The sequence below is a fragment of the Trichoderma reesei genome, assembly GCF_000167675.1.
Source record: "Trichoderma reesei QM6a unplaced genomic scaffold TRIREscaffold_19, whole genome shotgun sequence".
NCBI classification, from domain to species: Eukaryota; Fungi; Ascomycota; class Sordariomycetes; order Hypocreales; family Hypocreaceae; genus Trichoderma; species Trichoderma reesei.
Genome location: NW_006711166.1, coordinates 218,437 through 240,700, shown reverse-complemented (window position 1 = coordinate 240,700; position 22,264 = coordinate 218,437). Strand labels below are relative to the sequence as shown.

General features: G+C 54.2%; 5 protein-coding genes across 5 annotated transcripts; 2 read left to right on the top strand and 3 right to left on the bottom strand.

The window, feature by feature from the left end:
• Nucleotides 1-4,537: 4,537 nt before the first annotated feature.
• TRIREDRAFT_123227 (uncharacterized protein) lies at nt 4,538-6,385 on the top strand (the record flags this gene model as incomplete). The annotated part of the gene is made up of 3 exons (XM_006967826.1): nt 4,538-5,108; nt 5,232-5,361; nt 5,436-6,385. The coding sequence occupies exons 1-3, from the start codon at nt 4,635-4,637 to the stop codon at nt 6,383-6,385; spliced, it is 1,554 nt and encodes a 517-aa protein (XP_006967888.1). The 5' UTR covers nt 4,538-4,634.
• A 498-nt stretch (nt 6,386-6,883) lies between these two features.
• TRIREDRAFT_123226 (glycoside hydrolase family 37) lies at nt 6,884-9,027 on the bottom strand (the record flags this gene model as incomplete). The annotated part of the gene is made up of 2 exons (XM_006967743.1): nt 6,884-8,750; nt 8,834-9,027. 2 exons carry the CDS (start codon nt 9,025-9,027, stop codon nt 6,884-6,886), a joined length of 2,061 nt encoding a protein of 686 aa, XP_006967805.1.
• A 1,506-nt stretch (nt 9,028-10,533) lies between these two features.
• TRIREDRAFT_123223 (uncharacterized protein) lies at nt 10,534-11,940 on the bottom strand (the record flags this gene model as incomplete). The annotated part of the gene is made up of 3 exons (XM_006967742.1): nt 11,746-11,940; nt 11,388-11,646; nt 10,534-11,296 (listed from the first exon to the last, which is right to left on the bottom strand). Exons 1-3 carry the CDS (start codon nt 11,807-11,809, stop codon nt 10,534-10,536), a joined length of 1,086 nt encoding a protein of 361 aa, XP_006967804.1. The 5' UTR covers nt 11,810-11,940.
• A 1,303-nt stretch (nt 11,941-13,243) lies between these two features.
• Nucleotides 13,244-14,356, top strand: TRIREDRAFT_66687 (glycosyltransferase family 17; the record flags this gene model as incomplete). The annotated part of the gene is made up of 1 exon (XM_006967825.1): nt 13,244-14,356. One exon carries the CDS (start codon nt 13,244-13,246, stop codon nt 14,354-14,356), a length of 1,113 nt encoding a protein of 370 aa, XP_006967887.1.
• A 5,196-nt stretch (nt 14,357-19,552) lies between these two features.
• Nucleotides 19,553-20,952, bottom strand: TRIREDRAFT_80553 (ADP-ribosylation factor-like protein; the record flags this gene model as incomplete). Its single annotated transcript, XM_006967741.1, has 4 exons — nt 20,431-20,952; nt 20,201-20,273; nt 20,112-20,131; nt 19,553-19,961 (listed from the first exon to the last, which is right to left on the bottom strand). Exons 1-4 carry the CDS (start codon nt 20,478-20,480, stop codon nt 19,553-19,555), a joined length of 552 nt encoding a protein of 183 aa, XP_006967803.1. The 5' UTR covers nt 20,481-20,952.
• Between the last annotated feature and the right edge of the window lie 1,312 nt (nt 20,953-22,264).

Here is a 22,264-nt window from a genome sequence, read left to right as displayed (position 1 = left end):
CGCGCGAGAGCCGGAGCGCGCCATCCAGCCTATTCGGTCCAATGCCAGTGGTAGCGCCACGGCCTAGACCGGCCATGCTGCAGGGGTGCCAGCCAAGCGCCGTATTGCTCGCTTTTGGTGTGTTGAACAGCCAGCCGAGCCTGCAGAAGCTATAGGAGAGAGCCATTTTCCTGATTTCACGCATAATTGCAGACATGGACAGAGGGAAATTTCATGCGAGATGTCGTAGAGATCGACTCTTTGGCGCTGGGTATGACCTGATTTTGCTGACTGGTATGAGTACCTCAAGTACCTATGAGGTAGTACGCCTTGCTGCAAAGGAGCTTGTCCAGGTCATGATGATATCAAACCAGGTGTCATGTTGCATGTGACAGCCTAATGGGCAGAGCATTTTGTCCGACTTCGATCTGTACCTGGCAGACAATGGGGCACCACTGCCGGGAATTTAATTGCATGATCGGATACATTGACTTCCAAGGTTCCTATTCAGGGATACACCGAAGATGGTGGTTTTTGCATCTGTCTGGTATAGTAGCGGCAGTACTAATCTAGTCTACCTTCCATTGTAAGGTTACCTTAGTTCGTGTGGTTGAACACTGGCAGGTTCCCAAATCAGCGCCTGAGGTAAGGTACCTTATGTACCAATCTGGATCAGCGCAACTTGCATTCCTCGCTCTTTCTTCAACTCGGACCAAACTCACAACCTGCAACAAACGTCGGTCGAACCCCAGACACGATTCAGCCAGCTGGAGCCTCGCTCGAGACAATCAACGTCGCATTGCAGAAAGGCGCCTCTGCTTTGTTGTCGTGCCTTCATCTCTCGTCTTTCCTCTAAGCACATCGAAATTGCGGCGCAGCAGCCTTGCATGCGTCTCATCCCTGCGACTTGATACGTGGTCTGCCTCTAAACGCCACAAGCTTCAGCCCTCGGAGCAGCCCGACAAGCCGCCCACAACAAGAGACTGCTCAGAGAGGCTATGGTTGGTCCAAAGTGTTTGAGCGAATGGACACTTGATGATGAGACCAGAGCATCTCAAAGGATAGTCACCTGCCCAGTCTTGCAGCGCATCGTAGGCAAGGTGAGTAAGGAAGCCGTCCGAAGTTGCACGAAGGTCTTTGTAGAATTGCTGCGAAGACTGTCAGAAATGAGAAAAACGATGCTGAAAAGAGATGGGATGCCCGAGGTCCTGAGAGGCCTCGAAGCAAAAGTTCGAATTGGGCCGAGCCAGTTGCAAAGTCCTAGCCCAAGCACCTTTTGTATAATATTGAGTGATGGTTTCTCTTCGCAGGTCATGCTCCGGCGGAACATACCTACTTGTCCGCACTTCTGCTAATGGCGGAACTGCCTCTATAGTCTAGCCCCCAAGTCTCGTCGTCTCGTCGTCTCGTCTCTCATCTACCGACTGCTATTCTGGCTACACCGACGACTCGTCGCAACGCGGCCATGACGCTATTTCGGGGGAAAACGTCCTAATCATCTCCGGTGACGATGGCAGATGGATGGCTCAGGCATCGATAGAACGCTGCCAAGTGTGGCATCCGTCTTCCGGCCGAATTCTAGAGCCTGTCTGTCTCCCAACTCAGCTAGGGGATCCCGCTAGTTACGGAACAAAAGACCTCGCACGGCAGCAACCCTTGCCCAGCTGAGTAGGGTATCTTTGATACACCTCCATCATGGGGTATTTCCTGAAATGGAGTTGCTTTGTCGCTCCCCGGCTCGTTCGCTCGGCATCTCGCCAAGGATCTCCTCCTCCTCCTCAGCTCAAACCACGGATCCCACGGGTCCCGCCCCCCCCGGCCCGGAGCTCCCCACTTCTACCGCTTCGATCGGTCGTCTTTGACGGAGTTCCAGTTGCGGAACTGACAGCAACCCCAACCGAACTATGACATATCATGGGGAACGGGCCATGGAAGAGATGGGCTGGAGCACACCTCGTCTGGAGCCGATTCGGTTGCTTTCCGACCACTGATCCCTCCTAGCGGCCGACATCGAGTCATGGTTAAATTTGATTCAGTCCATACAACCACGCGGCATTTACAAAGGTCGGATAGGCCGATGCCAGTTCCTTCAGATCATGCACAAGACATCCTGTTTTTGATCGTCTGAAGCCCTCACTCCTGTTCGAATGTGCGGCACCGGACCACACTTCAGTCCTCTGGCATGCGGGAGAACGCTTCTTCTCACGGTACCAAGACCTTGGAGGTTGCTCGCGTCTCTTTTTTTGGATCACATCGCCAAACGCCACCCGACCGTGGTATCTGCCGTTCGGTGCGCACTGCGACTTCAATGTGTCAGCTCAGAGATCTGTCGCTCGGTAGCTTGTATGGCGCATTCCGGTCCCCCTTCTCTTTGAGTGGCGACCGAGGTTGCTCCAGCTCACACAGCCTTGCGATCCAGCCAACAGACATCGGCCAGATGCAAATCGCGCTCTCTAGCAGTGGACAGACAAAGACGGATTGCGCAGCACCTTGCAGATGGCACACCTTCAGCTCAGACAGAGATGCGCAGCAGATACTCAGTACGTACCCATACCTGCACCGACTGCTTGTAGGTATCTAGGTAGGCATTCTGGATGCCAACGCACATACACTGGTTGACAAGCACTGAGCATCACGGCGTGCGAATCACTTACTCAGAGGGCTCGATTTGCTGTCGTCTTTCTCACCCACCGCTCTTTCTCCGGCTGTGCACCGTCATCTATCTGACAGACAGGTGGCTCAGCTATATAGCAATATATCAGTGACAGCGACTCCATCGTTAAAACGTGGCATGTCACTGAGAGAATTGAGCAAAACGGTACGCCTCTAAACCGGCAGACCAAAAAATTTTCCCCTTGCAGATGGGCACCACGGAACACCGGTCCACACCCCCTGCAAGACACCCCTATGGGGGGAAAAGGCAACGGCTAGTAGCCCACGCTTTCCGCCAAGGCAACCCATCATCGCCAAAGCTGCTTGAGAGGGGGCCGGTCTGGATGGATCCTTTACCATAGGTTACACGCCCAGGGGGTCTCTTTCAAGGAGGAGATGGAAGCGATTAGGAAGCGTGGGTGCGGTTGCGCTCTCGATGATCTCGACGCCTAGCGCTCAGGTCGCGGCTACTGTTCACTGGCTGGAGGGGTGGATGCGCCCTCTATGTCGAGTTGGGCAGGAAACTGGACCACTCACAGGCAAACAAACATGCAGCTGCAGCACCCGCGCAGAGCCTCAACTTCCGTTGGAAAGCAGCTACGGGCAGCGCGAGGTGGTCTCTGTTGTCATAGAGATGGATGTGTCTCCTCAACTGGACAGCTCAAGAATCGTCGATGGCCATGGCTGCAATGATGGACCTGCATTTGCCCTGGCACTCACACGTCCAACACACATCGCAGAGCCTCCTGCGGATATGCGCTTGGCGAGTGTGTTCCTGGTGGGCGGGTGTACATGGACAAGGACCACCCCGAAGAGGAGCGCTGCAACAGGGTTCAGAAGAGGTGCAAGAAGGGCGCTTCATACCGAAAGTGAGTGTGCGCGGGTGCTGCTGCCCAGTTTGCCTAACAAAACGAGGCGAGGCTCTGGTGGCATGGGTTGTATGGACGAGCTCCACGCCTTTTTCGACGCAGCCTAAAGAACTTCTGCACACAAGTTAAAAGCTGTGTCCAGCATCTACTTAAAATCTCTTCTTGTTCCCTTTCATCTCCGGATCAACAGGTCTCAATTAAGCCTATATGAACCATGAATCCTCAGAAAGCTCTTCGTCAACCCAGCGCGGCCTCGCACTCGCAGCATCTTACATCTTTCACTGGTGGAAGCGATATGCTTGGGCTGACCACAAAGGACACCTCATACGAGTAAGTACTGACTAGTTGGTGGCGACTTATTGTCGGCCTGTGCTCTGATATTGCCAGGGCTAACTCATGCTCAAATGTAGGGGGTTCAGAGCCGCGGCCGATGGAACTTTCGGGTCCAAGAGGCTCACCGGGAGCAGAAGCTCAACTCAGGCCTTGAGGCCGAACTTTGCTCCCTCCTACAAATATTCCCCTCATCTGATCAACAGCCTGCGCAACCAACAGCTTGCATTGGACTCCTCTTTTCACAGCTCGAGTGGTTCTTCTCCTGATTGGGCTCGAGAGCCATCCGGTGCAGCCAATGACGGTGTGCCTGGTTTCAGCCCCCTTCTTCAAGAGTACAGTCTCGGCCACAGCCATCAGCCACAACATGAGTTCCAGGCCCAAATGATTGCCCCTTACGCAGCTCCTCAAGCTCAGGAACACATGAGCCACGATATCGAGCTTGAATCTCAGTATTCCGACAATTACTCCCCGTTGCACCAAGGCCTAGGATTACTCAGCACCTCGACATCGCCGCAGTTACAACTGCCTGAAAGCCCACCGCGCGGCTCAACCACTGGGCACTACTTGTCTTCAAGCCTGCCACAGGCTTATGGATACTATCATGCCGATCCAGAAGGTCATTCCGGACATGGCTCGCAAGATGGCACCCCCACGGTTATCATCTCCAGGGATGGAGACGTGGACACTACGCTGGCGGATAGTTTTCTGCTGAACAGTGTAAACCACGCCCAGGGCGGCTCATTCATCACAGACCCGTTCCTGTTCCCATACCATGACATCGTTCAGCCAGGACCTGGTGGTATGGCAGCCACTGGTAGTGCTACGTTCACCCTTCCAGTGGATCTGCAATCCTCGTCAAGTGTTGAGGCAGCAAGAGGATGTTATACCTCGTCAGAAACGGCCTCCACCACTGCCACGTTTCCCCCTTCCACGAGTAGAGGTAGAAGCAAATGTAAAGACAAGGCAGAGGTCAAGGGGAAGGGCGAGAGTCTTCAGGTTACGCGGACTCGACGCCGCCGCCGAGTCTCAGAGTCGTATTTTACCCCCTTTGGAAGTCCTGCATCCCAGTCACTGGATAGGTCTCCAACCCAAGGATCTTTCGGGAGACACAACTCTCACGGGCGTGGCATGAAAGGCGAAAACACCGAGGTGGAAAAGGGAGTGAAGCCACGCGGCAAACGCGTTGGACCTCTTCGCGAGGGTAACCGTGAGCTCGCGACGAAACGAAGGAACGACCGGACCGTGTGTATTGGCTGCAAGATGGCCAAAGTTATGGTAAGCCTCCGAAAGGGACTGAAGCCTTATGATCTTGTTCCAGAACTCGGGGCTCCCTCATGAGCCTCCTCACTGCCCATGATTCCATGTTACATAGACCACCACTGACACGTTGCTCGCTAGTGTGCTGGTCGAGAAAATGGAGGAGTCTGTGAGCGGTGCGCCAGCAGCCACAGTAGTGCTCCCAAGCCGTTTGTGTGCGCTCCAGCCAGCTTCTTTGAGCTTGTTCAGCAAGGTAGCACGGCTTTGCTCGGTAAGGGGCAACAACGACATAACCATGTACTCTGATGTGTTGCCAGCTTTACTGACGACATGCCTCAATGATAGCTCTCCACGTCATCTATCCTGTCAACCACTCTACCGGCCTTCGTGAGCCAATGAGCCTTCCTGCGGAGATTCACATTCGAGATATGCTCCGCTTCATTGAAGGCCTGCAACGAACCCACGAAAGGATCCGTGCCTACGCTGGGCGTACCATGCTCTATGAGCTCGATCTGCGTGCTTGCTGGACATACGTTAACTCAACATGCTCTCCCCATTCTCATCCTTTCCAACAATTCATTGACGGCCTCAAGGTGCAAAAGCAAGACGGTTGGAAGGCATGCATCAGAGACGGCCACGGTCGGCCCATGAACGGCAACCTGTGCGACGCGCTCCTCGCGCTGGACGACATGGCTCCCTGGGTCAGGTACACTTTGGTGTCCAAGGACCCCAGCACTCACTTTGTTGCCCCGAATGGTGGCAAAGAGACGTTTCTCACGCCAGGCGAGCCATACCATCGGCAGGTGATTATTGTGGCAGCTCAGTTGTCCCGGATTATCGGACGCAAGCTGGAGCTTCAGTTTTACGACCATCTCAAGAAAGTCCTCGGCAACCCGAACATCTGCCGCGAGCTAGTCCTCGATGTCGGCCGCACGCTTCTGTCCCTGCGTCGGCGTCTGGGACAATGGGAGGAGACGTGTGCAGCCGCGTCCGTCTGCGTCACACCAGAGCCTGGGCTACGCGCGCTTGAAGACGTCACGGGCAGCAGTGCACCTGTCAACCGTGTGAGCCGTATCAAAAACCTGTGCCAGGTGCTGTATGTGTACTTTTGCTACATGAGACGACGGCTGCCCCCCGACGAACAGGAAGGCATGCGAACCATGCGGGTGTGGTACCCTGACCGCACGCAAGCAGTCGAGGAGAGCTTTCCGCAGTATGAGAGCATCGAAGGGTTCGAGGATTGGCTGCAGTTCAAGGAGCGGCCAATGGCTGACGCGAACATGGGGCTTGATTAAGGCAAGTCTTGATACCGCTCGACCGGATTCGATGTGTTTTTCCGTTTTTGTTTCTGATTTCACGAAGCTGTTTCTTTCCCATTTCCTTGTCATCTTTGTGTTCTCTTATGCTGTCCGTTTTCACCCCCTTTTTTTTTCCTAATGTTTTTTTCCTTCCCTTTTTGATCATGTATGACGTTTCTCTTATGATGGAATTGGACTGGCGGGGGAGCTGAATGATACGAAGACGAGTCAAGCTCTGTTATTATGAGATCGAGAACTGAACTGTTAGGTCGATGGGTTTCTGGAAAGACTACGGATATGGACGATGACGGCACGCACGATACGATATATATATATTTTTGGTTTACTCAGCGAGTGTTTCTTTTTCACCTTGGAACGAACTTGTCGTCTGCAGTCTGCTGTGTTGGTATGTTTATGATTGTCTACTTGGGTTACTGGAAGCGCAGATTGGAAACAATTACAGTCACAGGAAATCGCAATATACACTTGTTTATTTTACCAGGCATGCAGCGTCCCCATCCTGCCCTCGGCCCTCCGCCCAAACTTCTTGACCCTGCTCGCATCCCACATGTCCAGCTGTACGGCGCTCCTCTTGGACGGCGCGGGATGGCCGGCCATGATGTTTCCGCACTGCGGCCGCTTGAGCTGGCTCCCAAAGGTATCCGCCGTCCACAGCAGCACGCCGTTTGTCCAGCCAAAGCCCTCGACGACCTGGTACTCGCCCCCTCCGCCGGCGGCATTCGTGGAGTTGTCATTGTACTTTTCGAACATGATGCCAACGTCCTGGTCCGTCAGCCCCTGCAGCTTGGGCGTCTCGGAGGTCGATCCGCCCGTGGCGCGCCACGTGCAAAACGTGAAGTCGAGATAGCGCTGCCCGAGCCTCAGCGACAAGTTGCGCACGTCCTGATAGGCGGGGTCGGCCTCGGAGAAGGTAGCGGGGACGCTGTTGAGGCTCTCCATGAGGATGTGCATGTGCGGCGGCCAGACGTTTGGCTGATCCCACTGCTGGCCCGTGTTGACGTTGCTGGCCGGGATGCCGCCCGGTCGGGTATCCAGATAGCTCTTGACGCGGTCAAAGATGCGCGTGACGGCGAAGGGGTTGTTCCTGAGGTACTCAGGCGCGGCGCCGGTCCAGAAGGGGTAGAACTGGCCGACGTGGAAGAGGACCTGTTTGCCCGGCGGAGCGGTCTGCCTGTCCAAGGCCACGGCGTCCTTGTCGAGCGGGACGTAGATGTTTTGCGAGGACGAGGTGAGGTTGTAGTCAAAGTAGCTGAAGAGCGTCTCGTTCCAGAAGACGGCCTGGATGGAAGCGCTCCTGTTGGCAGCGAGACTGCTCCATTCGCGGGCGGCCGTGGTGTTGCCCGTCTGGTTGTAGAACTGGGCGATGGCAAGCTCGTTGCCGTAGAGGATCGAGTTGAGATCGACGGGAACAATGTCCTTGTTGTTGAGGCTGCGGAGCGGGAAATAGACGTCCCTCATGGCATCGGACGGATCCGCGAGCCAGCGCGCCGTGTAATCGTTTCCGCTCTCCGCGCCCGACGCGAGATTCGCGTACAGCTCCTCGATCTGCGACTCATTCAGGGGCTTTGTCGCTGGGTAGATGATGCCCGAGGCGGCGTAGTAGGAGCGGTTGTTTGCGGTCTGGAAGTCCTCCCTGAAGGATTCCGGACGGGGCTGCGTGTTTTGCACGGCGTACTGGTTGAGGACGTAGGTCTTGTTGTTGACGCGGACGTCGACGGTCCTGTTCCTCGTCCAGAATTCGTGTTCCTTGACGAGGAGGGGCAGAGCGCGGCGGAGGATGGCGGTGTCGTTTGTGTGGTCGATGTAGACTTTCACCATTCTCGACAGCAGAGGCGGCTGCGAGCGGTTGAGATAGTACAGTCGAGCGCCGTTGGGGACGAAGCCGAACCTCTCGATGAAGTCGAGAAAGTTGTCAATCGTGTTCCTCGCGATGCCGACGAATGCTCCGCCTGTCCTGAGCAGGCCCTCGACGATCCAGTACGAGTCCCAGTAATACGGCTCCCTGAAGCGTCCCCCAGCGACGACGAACGTGCGGTTCACGGGGATGAAGCTGTTGGGGCACGACGAGCAGTTCTTGACGGCTGCGTCGCCTGCGTAGCGCCGTGTGAGGTCGGGCCAGATGTCAATGACTTGGGTGACGAATTGCTCGATGACGGTGTCGTTGATCTTGGAGAGAAAGGTTGGGTTGGTGGTGAGGTTGGCGCGGGGCACTTGGATGAGTTCGCCGCCGGCGTCGGCGAAGTAGCTTGCTAGGAAGGTCTGGAGGGAGGAGTCGTTGCGGAGGGGCTTGGGGAGGTTGGCGAATGCTGTTTGGATTTCGGAGAGGGGTCTCTTTGCGGGCCTTTGGGAGGCATGTTATGATGAGTTTTGACGATGTTTTTTTCTTTGTTTGGGGGGGAGGTGTGATGATGATGTGCAACTTACATGTCTACAAAGGTCTTGGAGTCGGAAAAGGGGTGGGCGAGCTCGATTTCGCGGAGGATGTCGCCGTGGCAGTAGATGGGCGAGTCGCAGGGTGCAATGACGGAGCCATTGATGTACAGAGCGTGAGCTACGTTGGAGTGTATTGTGAGGATGGCTGTCCCGAGGAGGGCTGCGAGGGAGAAGAGGGGAGGCATTGCGTGGGCCCTTTTGGCTGTCTTGTCGTGTCTGCAGAGAAAGTTAAAGGGGCAATTTCACAATGACGCAAAGGACGGGTGTTAGAAGAAGAGGGGACTGAGAAGGGGGGGGGGGGGGCCTTTATATATATATTGTGCGGTGTGGTGTTGGTTGGGTGAGGGAGGTATCGTGTAAGTGAAAAGTGAGAGAGAAAAGCCTGCTAATACAACATGGTGGAAAGGCTTGGAAGCGTCCGTTTAGACGATTTGAGTCTCGGCATCAGCATGGCCGAAGCCAAGTCCGGCGCGTCCACACCATCCCGTTGGACGTGGGTTTCTTGGCATTTGGGATGAAAAAGAAGAAAAAAAAAGGTTTGGCTGTTGGTTGCGGGGGAAGAAGGAAAGGGGATGGATGGCTCGGGAGAGGTGTGTGTGAGTGAGTGAGTGAGTGAGTGAGTGGCTTGCGGGGGGGGAAATGTCGTATGAGGCTTTGGCAGGATGGTGCGGGTTGGGAATATGGTGATGCTGATCTGTTGATGGGGGGTGAAGTATATTCAGATACAATGAATCTTTTGTCTAAATTATATATGATGGTCTTTTCCAATAATCTGGATTCATGTTGATATTGCAAGTTGTCGATTTCAAGCCATGACTTGTTGAGCATTTTGAGCACCAGCACATGAAGTTGACGACGAGACTACACTTGATCGGTGTACTTCGAGCCCTGTTTCTTCTCTTCTTCCCCCACAGCGCCTCTCCAACGGCATCTCCAAGACTTTGTTAGCGCTCCAGCTGGGTCCCGTCACCCCGCACAGCGCTAGCCTTGGTTTATTATGTCTTGTCTGACGAACTCCATCTTGCACGATTCAGTGATATCGTACACTCATGATGCTGCTTCAGTCACCCTGTATCAATCTCACGACATCAATCAAACCACATATATAATACAGACAAAACACTTGATTCCACCCGAGTTCTTCTTCAAGTCCCTCAGAAACAGTTCCATAGAACAAATAAAGAAAACACTCCACTAAAGAGTTCCCCTTGTCCTTGATCACCTCTCCCAAAAGCGTCCAGTCATGACGTCAAAAAAGTCATTCACCCCCCCAAGGACAAGCTTAACCGCTGACCTGGTGCTCGCACACCCTCGGTCTTTTGTTACCCGCTCCCGTGTTCTTGTCGCGACATCTGATTCGGTTCAGCAGAAAAGCCATCGTCAGCAACACGTCCCCAAACTTCCAGAAAAAAGGCTTTCTTCCCCCCAATTGTGGCTGACGGCATCGACGATCAGTGGCAAACCAGTGACATGCATTTTCTACATAGGTAGGTAGGACATACATACATACAGCAGGTAATAGCCCGAGGCTATATCGAGTTCGAGGCTGACGACCCATGTCAGACCAAAGCAAAACACCATCACACTCAAACTCACGATAAGTCCTCTTTGAGTCATCACAGTAGATTCTCACATAACAAGATCGTTTTCCATCACGGGATATCCAAAAAGCTCATCAAGCCGCCTCCAGCCTAGGCCAATACCTTCCTAAACACCCGCTCCAGCCGCTGCAGCACCTCGTCCCCCCTCTGCGCAACCTGGTAGTGCGTCACCAGCCGGCCTCCCCCGAGCGTCAGCCCTTGCTCCTTGCCCAGCTCGACGAAGCGCTCCAGGCTGCAGCCGGCGGCCTCAATGTCCACCCAGGCCATGTTGGTGTGCACCGGGTGCACCAGCTTCCCGCCCAGCCCCGTCCACAGCGCCTCCACGCGCTTGGCCATGTCGTGCGACTGCTTGAGCAGCCCGTCGCTGCCGTCCGGCGTCGTCCCAAACGTCTCGTCAACGGCGACCCGCGCCACGGCCGTGATGAAGCCCGGCTGCCTCATCCCGCCCCCGATCGACTTGCGCGTCCACCGCGCGTGATCCAGCGTCTTCTTGTCCCCGACAATGATGCTGCCCACGGGCGCGCCCAGCCCCTTGGAGAAGCACAGGCTGACCGTGTCAAAGAGCGCGCAGAACTCGTCGAGCGAGCCCGCGCCCGACACGACCGCCTCCCACAGGCGGGCGCCGTCGCAGTGCATCTTGATGCCGTGCCGGCGCGCAAAGGCCGAGATGCGGCGCACCTCGCTCAGGGGCATGACCATGCCGTTGAGCGTGTTCTCGAGGCTGATGACGCGCGTGGGGCAGGCGTGGACGTCGTTGCTGAGGACGGCGTTGGCCTCGACGTCCTCGAGGGTCAGGTGGATGCCGTTGTTGGGGACGACGGGCTTGACGGTTGCGCCGGTCAGGGAAGAGACTCTGCTTCAGCTGTTAGTACGTATCTAATGATACAGACGGGATATGAACGATGGAGGTATGGTAAGTGAGTAGAGAACAGGGGAGTACAGACCCTCCCGCTTCATAGACAATAATGTGCGAGCGATGGTCGGCCAGCACGCCGTGAGGGGGCTGGACCAGCAGGCTTCGCAGGGCCACCTGGTTGCCCATTGTGCCCGAGAGGACAAAGAGGCCGGCCTCCTTGCCGGCGAGCCCGGCGACGTGGGCCTCGAGGTCCTGAGTGGTGGCATCCTCGTTGAAGACGTCGTCTCGGAGAGAGCACCGCGAGATGGCGGCCAGCATGGACGGCGTCGGGACCGTCATGACGTCGCCTGGGAGGCAAGTTTGAAAAGGAAGAGTCAGCCATGCGTGATGATGCTTCTTTTCAATAATGTATAGGTAGGCATGTTAGAACAACGGTGGTTCCTCACTCCTCAAATCCAGCGACCCAGGGCCCTTGACGCCGACCCAGGCATTCGTCTGTGGGCTGCCCATGGCTGCTGCGGAAGAAGCGATGCCTCTCAGATGTCGTCCGGATGGCTGCTGCTGCACGTTTACGAGTGGTCTACTGAGCAGAGACCGTGAGCGTGAGGCCGAGGCGAGATGCAGAGAGGAGGAGGAGAGCGAGCCCCTCATTTGATATCTGGCTGGAGGGGGGATTATAGCAGTAATAAAGACGAGGTGCTGGCGACGGAAAGTAGGTAGATTGAGTGGTGGAGGTTCTGCAGAGGCTAAACCATCTGCCGCTCCGCTCCGGATCCGGGCCGGACTTTGATGGTTCGTGGGTAGGTAGCATCAGACTTGTCGATTGCGCCCTCTGAGAGAGTTGACGCCCTTTGTGGATGGAGCAATTGGGGGGTGAGATTGAGGGACCAATGCTTGGACATGAGTAGGCAATACTGGTAAGCGGTTACCTTACCTAGTTGGCTCGCATCTCTCAAGTACAGCAAACAGTACAATGAACCTCGGCTCCTTGGGGTACCTACATGTAGTGAGTGAGTGAGTGCTAGGTAGTGCATGTGGCCAAACAGCCCGCCATTCATCCACTGATGGGCCTCACAGCGACAATCACTTAGAGGTCCATGCCTTGGTCTTCATCTTCAAAATTCATACCTGAGCCAACACACTCTACCTATTAATAATTCTTCAACAATTTAAGGCCAATTCGCATCGTCTCACACACTCAACTCACACCCCTGCAGCCCCGCCAACAAAACATCTTCAGCGGCGTGTCGCACCGCAGCAGGGAGACTGAGCACAGCGTCTTGGCATCAACTGCCCCCTTTTACAAGCATCCGTACCAATCGTCCATATAAAAAGCCTCCCTCTCCCCGGTGCATCTTGACTCGTGAATCTCTTTGCTCTCCATCTGTCTGTCTCTCTCTCTCTCTCTCTCTCTCTCTCTCTCTCGCGCGCGCTCACCAATCCCATCATTTTCCTCATTGTTCACGGTACCTTATCTCTCTCCGTATATTCCCAGTCAACATGCGTCTCTCTCCCAGGCAATCAAATGCCTGCAAGATTCAGGCACACTGCTCAACAAGTCCGCAACGCCGTTACATATTACCGCGCGTGCAAATCATGCGCCAGAGCAGGCAAGATGTGCGCACCGCGAGAGCGTGATGTGCAGTGCCAACGAGTCAACACAAGAGGACCCTTGTTTTTCTTTTTTCTTTCCCGCCAGCCTCCGACAAGTAGCACCTCAGCTTTTTTGCTGATGAGCGTTGCATCGGGGCTGACTGGTCGACTTTAAGTGCTGTCATCATGGGCGCGTTCTTGTCCGGATTCGTCTCACCTAAAAAAACTCACCTCCAGCGCCTCTGTCTCTCTCTCTCTCTCTCTTCCACAGCCTCATCTCTCACACAACTCCCTCCGCCCAGGTGAAATGAGCAGCAGCACCAGCACCAGCAGCCGCCGCCCGCCCGCAAAATGACGTCCCGGGCCGCCTCTCTGCTCTTCGCCGCCGGGCTGCTCAGCCTGTCGCTGTGGCTGCTCGGCCAGCCGCTGCTCGTCGCCTCGCCCGACCGCGGCCGCATCTCCAACCTCGACCTGGTGCTGGGCGAGTCGCTGCCCGCGCACCTCAACCTGTCGTCGCGCTTCTACGCCTCGGACCAGGCGCGCGCCTTTTGCGCCGCCCACGGCTACCGCGTCTTCTCGCCGCTGGCCCGCTCCGGCGAGCGCAAGATCTACGACCTCTTCATGGTCAACACGGAGCTCGACTGGATGGAGATCCGCCTCGAGACGCTCTACGCCCACGTCGACTACTTTGTCATTGTCGAGTCGCCCAAGACGTTCCAGGGCTCCGACAAGCCGCTGACGGTCCGCGACAACTGGGCCCGCTTCGCCCGCTTCCACGACAAGATGGTCTACCACCAGCTCGTCTTCCCTGCGACCTTCAACCCCAAGCGGCCCTGGGACTACGAGGACCTGCAGCGCGACGCCATGTACGACCAGGTCTTCCCGCAGCTCGAGGGCCGCGCCGCCCCCGAGCACGGCGACGTCATCCTCGTCGCCGACGTCGACGAGATCCCGCGCCCCGAGACGCTCTTCCTGCTGCGCGCGTGCAGCTTCCCGCGCCGCCTGACGCTCGCCTCGCGCTTCTACTACTACTCGTTCCAGTTCCTGCACTCGGGCCCCGAGTGGCCGCACCCCCAGGCCACCACCTACCAGGGCTGGCGCACCGTCCGCCCGACCAACCTGCGCAACGGCGACGGCGGCATCCCCTTCCTGCGCGACCTCGACAAGGCCCGCCTGGGCAACGCCGCCTGGCACTGCAGCAGCTGCTTCGCCACCATGGAGCAGTTCCTCAACAAAATGGCCAGCTTCTCCCACGTCTGGATGAACCAGGACGAGTACCGCGACAGGGACAACATTGCCAAGGCCGTCCGCGAGGGCAAGGACGTCTGGGGGCGCGACATTGACACCTTTGAGCGCATCGAGCGCAACCAGGACATTCCGGCGGTGCTGAGGCGCGAGGGGGACAAGTACAGGTACCTGCTGGACAGGAGCGGCAAGTCTGCTGGCTTTACGGATTATCCTTGATTTGAAGCGTTTTTTTTTTTTTTTTTTCGTCCTTGACACCATGATGAATTATTCCCATAGCTGTATGCTTAATGTTGCATTTCTTTTGACATACCTTGTCAAGAAGTTGGGTATGATGTACATGATGTAGCTGGTTCATCGGATACTGGGCTATATACCACGCGTATTTACTACGACTACTAGATGTTCATATACCTGTCAAGATAGACAGACACATCCACATATTATATTAAACCAATATATTGTTTTCAATAAAGCACGTCATGCCACTGCTCGACTCCCCACCCTCGCAGCAACAAGACGCAAGAAAAGAAGACGAACCCTAAACCCCCTCCATCATGAAGTCCTCCCTCCATTACCATATTAACCAATTAACTGCCATGATCATATACATACCGTGTATAATAGAAGACCAGAGCAGCCAACGCCTCTAGAACAGACCCTGCAGAGAAGATGGCCCAGCACCAACCAGCAACGTCAATACTTGGGAATGACAGTGGCGGGCTGAGGAGGGCTGGTAACCTCTATACTGATCTGGCCAAAGGGGCCTAGGCCGCGCTGGTCTCTTCTTGTTCTTTTGCTGTTCCCTTTTTGTCTATGCTGTCTATTTCCTTGTGGAAGGCCATCTATCCTGTCTTTTCTTTCATCTCTTTTTTTTCTCTTTTTTTTTTTGTTCTTTCGATTTCGGTGTAAGGGGGAAACGGTGAAAGGTAAAACGTCATCGAGATCCAAACGAAATGCTATAAGCCAAGTCAGCCTGCGTCTAATGGAATTCTGTCAAGACAATCGGGTACATACCACCGTGAGCAACACAGCTCACTGTGAAAAACGCCAATTCTTTTCTTCTGAGAGGGTGTCTGGCTATTTTCCGTGTCAGTCGACCCATACATGCATTCCCTGCATCAACTCTTTGGAGTAAAGAAATGTACTCACGTTCACCACTCTCAATAACTTCTAACAAACGCCATCCCTCTCCTTTTTCCAGAAATGACAAGAAGACAAGACAAAACAGCAAACTTTTTTCCTAAAAACGCCTTTCCCTTACAAGCAAACAAACGAAAGAAAAACCAAAGACAAGACACTCTTGAGAATGAAGAGAAAAAAAAAAGAGAAGAGGAAGAACGAAAAACAGGGTCCAAGGCAAGATATAGCAGATCTATAGCTACCTTACCCTACCTTACCTACCCTGCTCAGCACGGGTGGGGGAGGGACCCCTAGATTGTTGACACCCAAAGTCCCAAGACCCTGAAGACAATTCGATCCCAATTTCCTTATCCCAATCTGTCGAAAAGGTCTCAATCTCCATGTGTCTTCGTTCTAGTGGTGCATGTCTTGGATCATGTTCCGGGCTAGATAAGATGTGTCGGCAGATGCACCTCTGGCGGCCCAACGGATGCTACTCTACTCTATTCTCCCTGCCCATATACATACCTGTAGGTATCTCGTAGTCCAAGCTCGTATGTAATAGCATCCAATCTGATGCACAACCCTCTCTCACACAGCGAGGCACTCTTATCAGAACCCCTCTCCTCCCATTCAATTCCTCCGTAACACACACCGAATTAATACTGACTGCCTTCATCCGATCCAATTCTTCACCATCCTCCTCACATTATTCACGCATCATCTCTCAACCTTCTCCTAAACCCAACGTCGTCATCCTCCTTCTCCTCCTCCCCTTCTACCCCTCTTCACACACTCCATATACAACCTCACATGCATCCTCCCCCCCTCCTCTGCCCTCCCACGAGCAAATCCCCTTCAACCACGCTCACGTACATACATATACATACATATAGTATTCGGAAACAGACCTACATATAACGCACCCTAAGGAGAGCTCATGCATCCACCCATTCACGCACACACGCATCACATACTACATACCACATACTTCACAGCCTCCTCCCACCTTTTCACCACACATAGCATACCTACCATACACACAGCCACCTATTCATACACACAATCAGCCTCACTTCTTAGCAAATCATCCCAGTCCTCCCCCCATGTACTTCAATCTCCCTTACATAACCCCCTCCTTCTTATCCGCCCAAACACCACCCGCCAAGTCATCGCAACTCCTCAAAACCGCATATATTACATGCAGAACAAGAAAAAACCTACTACTACTAGTATAACCTCATGCAGCACTCCTTCCTCTCTTTCGTCTCTGCCATTATCTCCTCATCGCAATTGCAAAATTTTCACTCTGCATTCATTGAGTTTTTCTCTCACTGTCTATTACAGTAATATGCACTCTTCTATTCGTGCTTGGTCTTTTTTATACGCCACTGCATGACATTAACATGGCATGATAACGGCATCGCATTCGCATTTACCATTCACCTACCTTGCATGCACATCTCCCCATCATACGAGAGCCTCACTCGCCCAAACCAGGCAATCATTACATACATCCAATTGATAAGACAGAAAAGAATTAAAGTTATGAGTGAAAAAAAAAAAAAAAAGCACGGGTCATATGAACAAGACGAATGCGATGCAGTAACAGCAAATCCATGCATCTCAGCCTCACGCACCTCAAACTCAACAAAAAATCAGCTGCAAGAGATGTTATCGCAAAACAACAAACAAACAAACAAAAATGACAGAAAACAGAAATTCCATAGATAAAATTTCTTCAGCCACTTATAAGAATTGGTTCGAAGCAATGCACAGTGACATAGCCAGCTTCCTTCTCGCTTTTGAAAACGTGAGTTGTTCGAATGACCCGCCCAGCGATTTTTTTAGCTGTGCAGCAATCCTAGGTAGGTAATGACATCATACCCTTTATGCTGAGCGGGAAGAGTACATACCTTAGTTGTATGGATCATTTCTGCAAGCGCGCAATCATCCTTCTTCCAACCTATGATCGCTGTGTAATAAAATGCTCTACCTCAATTTATTGCTTTGTAGAAAATTTGTAGGTCATCAGTACCTTGGTAGTAGCAGATGGTATTGTCGTCTAGGTACCTTATAGCATGGTCCTCTTCCAAAGGCCATACTGTACCTAGGTACCTAGTAGTTAGTAACCACTCCATCATCACCACCAAACCACCACACAAAGCCATCATCACCAAAAACCCTCATCAACCCTTCCTTCCCACCCCCCAAAAACGCTCACAAGGCCCTCACGATAATGATCCCCATACATACAATCTCCCCCAAGTAATAAAATCCCCCACGATTCTTTCCCCCCTCGCCCAAAAACACACTCAACCTCCACATGAGAAATCCCCCTTCCTTCACCATGCACATCCATCCATGTTACTAGTAGTAGTAGGTAACCCGTCTCCTCACAGAAAACACACCAAGAGAACCCACCCCTACCTGATGCGCTGGCAAACATCCCGTCCATCCCACCAACTAAACCGCAACAAGACAAAATAGAAACACAACAAACCAAAGAACCGAGCCCACCCTTTCCCCGGCCTCTGTCATTTTATTTTTTATTTTTTTTTTTTTTCCTTTTTTTTTATACCTCTTTTTGCTACTGTATCGCTGGATGTAACAACCTTAGTACTATCACTCTCGACAAAGCTGTTCCCGTCGTCGGCTACCGTCTCGACGGGTTACACTCACACAACAACTCACAGTCTCTCTCCTCTACTGGCACACACACACTCGCTCTCTCACACACACAGCCAGACACTACTAGGTACCTTGGGTACCATACACTCTCTCCCTCGTCCCTCGTCCTCGTAGCCACCGAATCTGCAGCAAAACCAAAAGCCCATCACATCATACCTAATACAGCCTCAAGCCCTCACATCCTGTGTTAATGTGAATGTAAATGCAAAACGCATGCAAATGCACATGCGCCATTAATAAACAAGAGAGATTACTGCTCTCTCTCTCTCTCTCTGTCTACAACTGCATCCCATCCAGCCTCGACAGAGCCGAGTCACAGCACCCAATCCAAATCACCAGGACAGGGAACGCGGCGCTTGTCAACCATGCACTGATGAGTTGGCCAACGCATCAAAGTGGTCCGTGTGTAGCCTCGAGATCCGTTTTCCCAGCCCAGCCCACTCACCTCTTGCACACACCAAACTGCCCTCTCCTTCTCACCCTCTGATCCTTTCCCCGTCTCTTCTCCCCTTTCCCCATCTTACGCTTCGTTTTCCCCCTCTTCTTTTATACTTCAACCGCTGCCTTCAAGCTCTTTTTTTTTTCTTCTTCTCGAGTTTTCCCTTCATCAACAGCCTCGTTCCTCCAGGCTGGCTGTCAAGTGGTGACTTGTATCATCCATCCCCCACACCCAACCTCGTCCGAGCCCCGCGCAAACCAGCCACTCACTGCCTGACCTTTCCTACCTTGGCTTCCAGGACCAAACAGCCGGGACTCTCCAAGGACCTCGTTCCCTTTCTCTTCTGCTCTACCCCAGGACTGTCGGTTTCCATCACTTCCGCGGCTTCTACATACCTACTGCAACTCACCTCTCGCTGACAGCTTCCCTGAGGAAACCCTCAGTTGTGCGTCAGTCGTCGACACATCACCGGTTCCATCCAGCAGGAGGCCGCTTTCCTTTTTTTTTTGCTCTCTTTCTTTCCTTTCGCTTTGTGTTGCACAATGCTATAAATCATCATTCATATCTCATCGCCAGGATCGCTTGCTATACAAAGGCGCCTTGGATCCATGGGGGAACTGTCGCGACTTGTCCAAACCAAAGGAAACAGGGAAAGGGGGTTAAATCGCACAAATGAGTGCGGGCGAGTGCCTGCCTTGTTCCGAGCCCTGTTCCGTTTTCTATCTCCCACGCTCGATGCCTCCGGATGCCGCCTTTACTTCCATCCAATGCCAGCAGCCAAGAGGAAAATATGCAAAAGGGCCTGCCCCGGTCGAGAGAGCCACCAAAAGAAGAAGGGGGGAAAAAAAAAGGAAAAACAAAGTTGTTGCCATGTCGCCATCATCTTTCATGAGAGTTCGTGAGAGAGGAAATTTATATACCGTCTGCCATCCGTCCGGACTGTCTTGCTTTCACGCCGCAGAAGTGAGGGGAGGTTGTGGTTCGCTCACAGGTGCCCGGTCCAGTCGATCTCCGGGCACCTCGAGGAGGGGGTCTGGGGCATTAGGACATTAGTGTTCGGCGTTCGTCTCCGGCTTGGTCTCGTCCCCAAGCATGGGTCCTGTGCTGCGACCAGACGGTCTCGCAGCTGTCCGAGGCGTCTGCTTGTTAGCCCTCGAGAGACCTCATCGGCCAGCCCACTTCACCAGGAACTGCACCACGGCATCGAGGTTCGTCTCTTGTTTAGCACTGATGCCGTAGCAGCACACCTCACGGTTCTGGATGCTTTTCAGGTCCAGCTCGTCAATCAGCTCGTCCACCGATAGCTTCTCGGGGAGGTCTGACTTGTTGCCCAGAACGAGCAGCGGGATCCCGGCTAGCGATGGGTGCGCCATGAGCGAGTGAAGCTCCTCCTTGGCCTGGGGGATGAGCTCTACATCCGCAATGTCTACGATGAAGACGATGGCGTTGACGCCGCGGCAATACCGCTCCCACATGGTGCGAAAACGCGGCTGCCCACCGATATCCCAACACTTGAGTGTAACATGTCCACGTTGCACACGCTTCATATTGAACCCGACCGTCGGAATCGAGCTACACAAGATGCAGTCAGTCACTAGGCCAGCCTCTTCGACAGATCATTGGGGCTCGCCATGGCTGCGGAAGCAACACGCAACACGCGACGACTGCTGGCGTCGCGGACCATTGGAGCAAGGGAAGATGGAAGAAGGGAATCGTGCTTACTCGAGAGTGAACTCCCCACCCTGGGGCATCATCCCGACGACTCAGTCAGCCTGGTACCGAAGAGCAAGGTGACAACGGAGGGGACCTACAGCCAATACTCGCAGCAAGGATGTCTTTCCAGCATTTTGTAGACCGACCATGGTCACTTCCATCTCCAGCGCCCTACGTCAACCGGTCAGAATCCAGAGACAAGCAAGCAGAGTTCAAGCGCAGAGCAGGCTTGGGTCCAAGAGACGACCGTCGTCTACACGCAGCACAGCCAGCGCTACACCACCATGCCCCCCCGTTTCTGATTTGAAAGGAGTGTAGGGCCACTCACCAGAACGTCCTCAGCAGCCAGTCGTACACCTTCCTGAATAGCCCAGCCATGTTGAAAATCGATATTGGGGGCGGCGGTCGATATTGGTACAAAAGAGGAAAGAAGAGGGGAGGAAGCGAGGGGCTGGGTATGCGGTATCAGCAAATGGCTTCGCGAGATTCGATTCGGCGGTACGACCGGCGGTCAGACGCTGTCGATGTCTCAGGAAGTCGCGCAAATAGCGACGTTCGTTAACGGGATGATGCGACTGGCACCGCCAAAGGAGTGTTGCTATGGGGGCTCGTGGGAAAAGCTATCGGCTTGACAACGGCGGCGCAAAGATCGTGCGGATGCGAAGCTTGAGGCCTGGCATGCGATAGGTCCGATGCGGCTGGACGGAGCAACAGCGATGATCAGCGCTCTATAGCTGTGAGAGCGAAAAGGTCAGTCCGATGCCGAAGCTTGCCAACTGCGCTTTGCGATGCGCAGGAGAGGGGGGAACTTCGGAAGAGAAGAAAAAAAATTGTCAGGGAAGAAAAAAAAAACAGAAAAGGAAAAGAGAAAGAGATGGGGCAAGATAGGGATGCGGAGAGAGCGAGACTGCTAGGTTGTTGCGCAACGGTTGGTTCAAGTGACATGAGGGCTTGAGGGAGACGCCTGGCGGCAGAGCAATAGGAACCCCACCTGGGTCAGGATGGATGGTGGACGAGACAGAGCGGGCTGACGGGCGTCGAAGCACGAGCTCCGGGGAAGCTGGAGCGGACTGGGAGAGGCTAACCTGGGTGCCGCGAACTCGTCTGGAATGCGAGGGAGCCCGTAGAAGATGGGCAGACGATGCGTAGTTGATGCGTAGCGATGCGTAGAGGCCGAGAGATGGAGCGGCAAATTTCCAAAGCGTCGAGCAGAGCGTAGAGCCTGGTGTAGGGATGGCGTATCGTAGCCGCAGCTAGTACCTGTTGACGTAGGTCCGAAGCTGGCAACCTAGCAGCATCGAGACGGCAAGCTGCTCTGCTCCGCTATCTGGACGGCTAGTGGACTGGGGGGGAACTTGCTCGCTGCAGCAGTAGGATGGCTCCAGGAGGGAGAAGGGGAAAAGGCGAGAACAAGAAAAAAGGAAGAAAAAAAAGCCACAGCCAACCAAAGTGCAGAATGGCGGTTGCTGTGCCTCTGTCGCAGTAGGTAAGGTAGCCCACCAGGACGCTGTACCGTGCGTGGGCAGCTTCGGGACGTCGTATGGAAGCGGGTATGCTGTGTTTGTCGAGTCACCAGACCTATGCTGCCAGTCGAGGTTAACCGCTGCCCTGTGCAGTCTCTGCCGTTTCATTCGTTTGCGAAGACTGGGCCGATCATGAGCCGGGGTTTGGCTCGTGAGGATGCATAAGGGCACCCCGTATCTTGTGCCAGGAGGGCAATTACCCACTGTCTCAGATGGAGTGCTGGTAGCACCTGGTAGCACTTACTCGGGTACCGTGCTGTAGCTCTGCTCACAGCGGTTTAGCAGCCAGCGGCGGCTAATGCGAGGCAGCCTGGTGATGGTATCCTGGAGATTGATCCTCGTCTCGTCGTGTGCTGGTGATGTTCAGGACTGACAGGCTGCAGGCGTGCTATGCCATTTCCAGCGCCTCTAGCGGTGGGATCCTGGAGCACAGCGCCTACAGTAGCAGGAGGTCTGGCAGCTGCGGTGCCTCTGTCCTGCAGTGTCTCTGCAGCCGGAGTCTTGTTCGGTGGTTTGATGCCGCGGGAGGCGAGGAGAGCAGGCGGGCGAGACGTATCCACGCGGTTGATGGACAGGGGACGATGAGGAGTGAAGACGAGGGTGAGGACGACGATGGGGGATGAGGGTGAGAATGGGGAA